The sequence below is a fragment of the Cebus imitator genome, unplaced genomic scaffold, assembly GCF_001604975.1.
Source record: "Cebus imitator isolate Cc_AM_T3 unplaced genomic scaffold, Cebus_imitator-1.0 Scaffold121, whole genome shotgun sequence".
NCBI classification, from domain to species: Eukaryota; Metazoa; Chordata; class Mammalia; order Primates; family Cebidae; genus Cebus; species Cebus imitator.
The window spans coordinates 514140-521163 of NW_016107436.1; the positions used below are offsets into that span (position 1 = coordinate 514140).

General features: G+C 45.8%; 1 protein-coding gene across 1 annotated transcript in view; it reads right to left on the minus strand.

Moving 5' to 3' along the window:
• TEX14 (testis expressed 14, intercellular bridge forming factor) overlaps positions 1-7024 on the minus strand; it is an 86291-nt gene that overhangs the window by 60133 nt on the left and 19134 nt on the right. Inside the window, exons 5-8 of the mRNA XM_017539799.1 lie at positions 4182-4263; positions 2504-2634; positions 1573-1686; positions 129-252 (exon numbers count right to left, since the gene is read on the minus strand). Of these exons, the coding sequence (XP_017395288.1) occupies positions 129-252; positions 1573-1686; positions 2504-2634; positions 4182-4263 (451 nt within the window). The remainder of the gene's footprint in view (positions 1-128; positions 253-1572; positions 1687-2503; positions 2635-4181; positions 4264-7024) is intronic.

Genomic DNA, 7024 nt, shown 5'->3' on the forward strand with positions numbered 1-7024 from the left:
AAAAAAAAAAAAAAAGATATTTATCTTCCATGCATGCAAAAATAGGATCACCACAGCTAAGGCAAGAGGGTGGGGAGGGAAGAAACTGGGAGGGCAGCAATGGAAAATCCATGGAAACAGTGGTTTACTCGTTCATGAAGAACACTGAACAATGTGCCGATAGTGATGCGCTCGTACACAAGGCGGGTTTTCTTCAGGTCCTGGGACAGACACACAGCCATCAACTGCAGCAGGTAGGGGTGCCGGAGTTTGCTGCAAAAGAAAAGAAGCTTTAGACAGGGGAGAGGCGGACATAATGAAAAAATGGACGTAGGCCTTTTGAACACATTCTAAACAAATGCCATTTGTACACAATCTTTTCTAAGTAAACAGGATAGGGTGAGGGTTTCTGTTGGAATCTGTGGCCCTTGCTGATGAGAACCTGAGAGCTTAGATCCGTCAATGATAACAATGACAATGTGGCTAAGAGCTCCTGTACACTTTGTTTGCATACATCATCTCAGATCCTAACAACCACCTGTAAGAAATGTATCATTACACTCATTTTAGAGACGAGGAGACCAACATCAAGGAAATGCAGGGCCTGGTACAGTTGCTCATGCCTGTAATCAAAACATTTTGGGAGGCCAAGGCAGGCAGATCACTTGAGATCAGGAGTTCAAGACCAGCCTGGCCAAGATGGTGAAACCCCATCTCTACCGAAAATACAAAAGTTACCCAGGTGTAGTGGCACACACCAGCAGTTCCAGCTACTCAGGAGGCTGAGGCCCAGGAAGTGGAGGTTGCAGTGAGCCCAGATCCTGCCACTGCACTCCAGAGCAAGAGTTGGTCCCCCCCCCAAAAAAAGGAAATATGTCAGGAATTCACTACCCAAGGTCGCATGCCTGACTCAGTCTCATGCCAAAGTCTATGTTGCCCAGGCTGGAGTTCTTCAGCTTTCTTTGGTCCCTTCAAGCCGACTTCCACAAAAAGAAGGATGTAGCCTCTCTAGATGCCTCCTGCAGGAGTTGAGGAGCCTTCTCAGGAGACACGTTGATAAGCCTGGGTCCACTGAATGAATAAATCAAGAGCCTGTCCTCGCAAGAGCAGAAGGACCTAACTCTGCAGCCACAGGAATCCTAAGGTCCAGAGATCCATGAACATGTCCTCAATGGCAGAGATATATCCTCAGACATCTGGATCTCATACAAGCCATGCTCTATGAAAACAGAATAGTCACATGCCTTTCTGATGGGCACAGGGCCTAAAGTGGGTGGGACTCAGAACTTGTAGCAGGAGAACCAAAAGGGCCTGCATGGAGGCTGCAGCATTCAGAGATGTGGGTTACAGGGCAGCTGACAGACAGAGCCCCTCACCACCACTGTTCCCACTGCTCAGGCTACTCATTAACTTCTCTTCCTCTTTCCTGGAAGCCCTTGGAAGTCAAGTCAATCAATTTCAACAGTCAGGAAATGCTGAGATTGAGAGGGGCTGGAGCTCCCCATCCTAGGCACAGGGCTAAACAGCCCAGAACCTGGGTCTATAGAGAGACCTGGACCTATAAGGGGCCTGGTCCTTAGGTCTCCTTCTCACCTGCTGTGTTCCTGCTCAGCAATTAACAAGTCAGCCAGTCGCAGCTTGCTGCAGTGTGGGTGGGTAGGGAGATTCAGCTCTTTCACTGTGACCCTGTTCCCGTTCCACACCAGGCTGCAAAGACAGGAAAGAGTTTCAACAGAAAGGATTGAGCAGCCACTTCTTCAGTGAATGAGTTTTCCTAAGCAAGGACCAGAAATATGGTCTCTACATAGAACCTGAAATACCACTGGGCACTACTGGGTCCTCCTTCCCACCACTCCCAGGTAATAAGGCACCCTAGGGAACTTAGGTGTAGGTGGTGGGAAGTCACTGATTTCAAGGGAGTGACTTGATCAGGTTTGTATTCAGAGGCAGAATGGTACCAACAGCGTGGGGAATGGGTAGGGGAGGGGTGGTCCAGTCAATGGGAGGCCAGTTAAGAGACCAGTCCAGCTGAGGGATGGTGATGACTTAGGCAAAGGCAGCAGCAATAAGACAGTTTCTATAGGGGGACTCATTACCTTTGGCCTATATCAGAGGCAAGACAGTCACTACCAAGTTGCCCTCTAATTCTTTAGCAAGCAGAGATATTAAAATATTGTAATGAATAATCTTTCAGAGCAGCAGTTCTCCCACCAGAGGACATTTGGCAATGTCTGTAAGACAATTTGGTTGTCACAGCTGTGGGGGCTGTAAGGGACTGCTACTGACACTAGTGGGTAGAAACCAGGGACTTCTAACATCCTACAACGCACAGGACTGCTCCCAACAACAAAGGATCATCTGGCCCAAAATGGTAATAGTGTCCTGGCTGAGAAATCCTGATTTAGACAGATGTTCTTGCGTTTCCAGTGTTTGAGTAGAAACTCCCCACACATAAGGAAGTCACATGCTGCCCACTCTTCCTCTGAAACTGAATCAGACCTCCCACAGGCCAGCCCCCACTTACTTGGTCATGACCATGTAGGGGCCACTGAAGAAAGAGAAGGTGGGCTCATCATCAGCTTGAATCACTTCCTTTTCTCCAATAACAGGAAGAGATCCTAGATAGGCTATCTGTGTCGCCCCTGTGAGATAAAACTGAAACCAAGGCATAGCCTCAAATTATGGGGAGAGGAAGGAAAAGTAGAATACATCCAGAATCTTAACAGCCATCTAAAAGAATGACAGCTGCTGTTTATCAACTTTCTGAATACTCCTATGCACTGGGCATTTTTTTTTTTTAAGACAGGGTTTCACTCTGTCACCCAGGCTGGAGCATATGGCACAATCTTGGCTCACTGCAGCCCTGACCTCCTGGGTTCAAGCAATCTTCCCAATCCAGCCTCCCAAGTAGCTGGGAATATAAGCATGCACCACTGTATCTGGTTAATTTTATTTTGTTTTGTTTTTTGTTTGTTTTTTTAGACAGAGTCTCACTCAGTCGCCCAGGCTGGAATGCAGTGGCACGATCTCGATCACTACAACCTCCGCCTCCAGGGTTCAAGTGATTCTTCCACCTCAGTCTTCCGAGTAGCTGGAAGGCGCTCGCCACCATGCCCGGCTAATTTTTGTATTTTTAGTGGAGACAGGGTTTCACCATGTTGGCCAGGCTGGTCTTGAACTCCAGGCCCTGTGATCTGCGCAGCCTCTCAAAGTGCTGGGATTTCAGGCACGAGCCACTGCACCCAGCCTTTTTTGTTTTTCATAGAGATAGGCTTTTGCCACATTGGCTGGTCTCAAACTCCTGGGCTCAAGTGATCCACTCACCTTGGTCTCCCAAAGTGCTAAGATTATAGGTGTGAGCCACCAGCCCTCACCACAATCCTTTAATCTTTAATTATTATCTTTAATCTTTCTAAAAATCTTTCAAGATTCTATTATTCTTTCCTTTTTATTCTTTTCCCTGAAGAAACTGAAGCTCACAGAAAGAAATCAGATGCCTCAAGTGGCATGGCTGGGACTGAGAAGCCTACTGTGGCCCCCACGGCACCCAGGATTATGTGCGGCCAAATCTGATATTCCTCCTCCCTCTCCCCTCCAGGCTGCCTCAGCACAACAAACAGAATGGAGAGTAGGACTGGGTGAGGTGGCTTATTCTTGCAATCCCGGTACTTTGAGAGGCCAAGGTGGTTGAATTACTTGAGTCCAGGAGTTTGAGATCAACCAGGGAACATGGTGAAATCCCATCTCTACTAAAAATACAGGTAACAGATGGTGGTGGGCACCTGTGATCCCAGCTCCTTGGGAGGCTGAGGCACAAAATTGCCTGAACCCAGTAGGCAGCGGTTGCAGTGAGCTGAGATTGCGCCATTGCACTCTACCCTGGGCAACAGAGCAAGACTATCTCAAAAAAATAAAATAAAAATAAAAAATTAAAAATTAAAAACTAAAAATTAATTAATTAAAAGATAATTTTCTAAACTCAAATCTAACCCAGGGTCATCCAAGGGAATTATCTGGGGTTTTCACAATTTGTTAGTAAGGACAGGAACACTGAGAGATACCTTTCCCTCAACAGGGACAAAAAAGAAAAGAACAACACTTTGGTAAGGATAAGGAAGGAGGAGTAGGGCAAAGGTGAGAGATGGGCCCGATGATTGTCCAGTTAGTCCTGCAAACACTGGCTGTCAGTGGCAACCTCTTACCTTCCCAAAGCCAAAGCTGTAGATATTTTGAGCAGAAATGACTCCAGCTTTAAGCAGTCGCTTAGGAGACCCATTAGGGTTTCTAGAAATATTTAAAAGAAGGAAAAAAAACTCAAGAGTTAACCACTCATATCCAGAAGTTTATGCTTAACCAAGTCTTCAGAAGGTATAGTTGATTTTGTCTTTACTGCTAGACTTTTTGTTACAAACTTAGAGATGATGTAATAGCCAGCCTCTGAGAGGGCTTCTATGATTCTCACTTACCACTATGCATAACCTCGTGTAGCCCCTCACGGGTCAGATAGGGCTGACCTGTTAACTCATTTTTGACTGTTAACAGTACAAAAACAGTGATGGTATGTCACTTTGAGGCTAAATCTACCAGGGATTCTGCCCTGACTTCTCTTGGATCATTTGCTCTGCCAGCTGCCATAATATGAGAACACTCAAGCAGCCCTAGGGAAAAAAGGCTCAATGCCCATCACCAATTTCCCGGCCATGTGAACGAGCTGTCTTGGAACTGGATTGACCATCCTCAGTCAAGCCTTCAGATTAACACAGCCCTAACTGACATTTTGACTGCAACTTCATTAGAAACCCTGAGCCAGAACAATCTAGTTAAACCATTCCCTGATTCCTGATCCACAGAAACTGTGTGAGATAAAAATGTTTATTATTTGAGGTTGTTAAGTTTGGGGGGTGATTCCTTATGTAGCAACAGATAACAAATACAGATGATCAGAGTTGGAAATAATCATAAAGCAAATCTTGTCCAGTTTTTCATTATATAGGCAAAAATGAAGCCCAGGCACAGGAAACCTGCTGGCTTGAGATCATAAAACACAGCAGTGACCAGACTCTGATGTTGCTCATACCAGCTACCGTTCTTCCCATATTCCACACGCAAACCACCACCTGCACATCAGGGCCCCCATTCACTGAAGGAGCCTTGCAAGAAGGGGTGATGCTTCTTATTTCTTTGGCTCCCAGAACCTGCATGGTGCCATGCAGTAGATGCTCAGTTAAGGCTTGCCAGATCAGTAGTTTCAGCTCAGACTGAAGGGGAACACATCCTACCGACAACAGAGACACTTTCTTTTTCTCGGCAAATAGCAAAGGAGCTGGGGGACCGTGCATATTCAGGGCCAGCCTACATCAGGTCTGTGAGGCCCCACATGCCACTATTAGTGAACAGAGGTAAATACTTTACTTCTGCTCTATTTCCTCAGCAACTCATCAGTGTCAGGCTGTCCCATCCCTGCTATAAGCTGCTATGCTATTGAGAAGACTCTGAAGTTCAGACTGAGATAAACTCAGCATCCCAATTTACACCTACTGTCTTAGCACCATTATTGATGGTTTCCCTTTCACTTGTAAAACAGCCAAAAGATAATAAGCTATATGGTCACTCTCACTTGAGTAGACAGATCATAAGAAAAAAGCCACTTTTCTACACTAAATCATCAGTCTCTTCTTAAAATAAGGCCTATGTGCTTAGGCCTCAAAAGATCTAGGAGACAGTAGACCATTTCCTTCCCAGAGGAACGGACCTTGTGCTGACAGTGAGGGTGTTAGCCTCCAGCAGCAGTGGAATTGGGGGTTACCACTGACAAGGCCTCCTGCCTTCCACTCTGGGGCCTCCTGGCTCTTTGGAGGGGAGAGTTCTATTTCAGCCAAAGAGCTGAGTATTCTCTAACAATGACCTGGCCAACAACTGAAGTTCAGACCAACATTTCCGGCTCTCTTACCTAAATTTCTCAGCACACATCTATATAACTAAACTCAGCTGGGTAGACCGAAGAAAAAACTAACTCCAGTCATCTACAACCATCGGTTCTCAACTCAGTGCTTTTCTTCTTTCCCCAGTCCAAGCTCTGTGCAAACACACACGTGTGAGGAATCTTATCTGACGTGGAACCACTCACAAATCTCAGAGACTAACTCTAATTTCAAGAATTTCTGTGACTTTTTTACATTAAGAGGAGAGCGGCCGGACATGATGGTTCACATCTGTAATCCCAACATTGCTGGAGGTGGAGGTAGGCGAATCACCTGAGGTCAGGAATTCCAGACCAGCCTGACCAACATGGTGAAACCTCATCTCTACTAAACATATAAAATTAGCCAGGTGTGGTGGTGGGTGCCTATAATCCCAGCTACTCAGGGGGCTGAGGCATAAGAATTGGAGAACTGCTTGAACCCAGGAAACAGAGGTTGCAGTGAGCTGAGATTGCACTACTGCACTTCTGCCTGGGCAACAGAGTAAGACTCCATCTCAAAAAAAAAAAAAAAAAAAAAGTTGGGGGAAAGAAGTGTATTCCCATCTAAGCATTTCATTAACCCCATAAGAATATTTCCTCTAATTCTAAACTAGATGCTGTATCTAGATGAGTAACTTAGATTGTAAAAGCTCATTTACCCTTACACTTGGGTTTTCTTTCAGGCTCACTCATGAGCCTCCTGTCCTTGGACAGAGCCCTACCATGCACCAAGCAGCTAAAGGTTAGTAGTGATGAATAGGACAGACACAGTCCCTGCCCTCTTGGAATACACAATTTAATTGGAAAACTGGAGAAGAATGTATACCGCTGGGCACGGTGGCTCACGCCTGTAATCCTAGCACTTTGGGAGGCCGAGGTGGGTGGATCACCTGAGGTCAGGAGTTCAAGACCAGCCTGGCCATCACCTTTAAAAAAAAAAAAAGGAATCATTATTATCATTTACATTCTAGATGTGCTTCAGGGAAAAGGTGTTGTGCACCAAATGTTTACGTTTTTCCAAAATTCATATGTTGAAGTCTTAACCCCTGATGTGATGGCATTAGGAGGTGAGGCCTTTGGGAT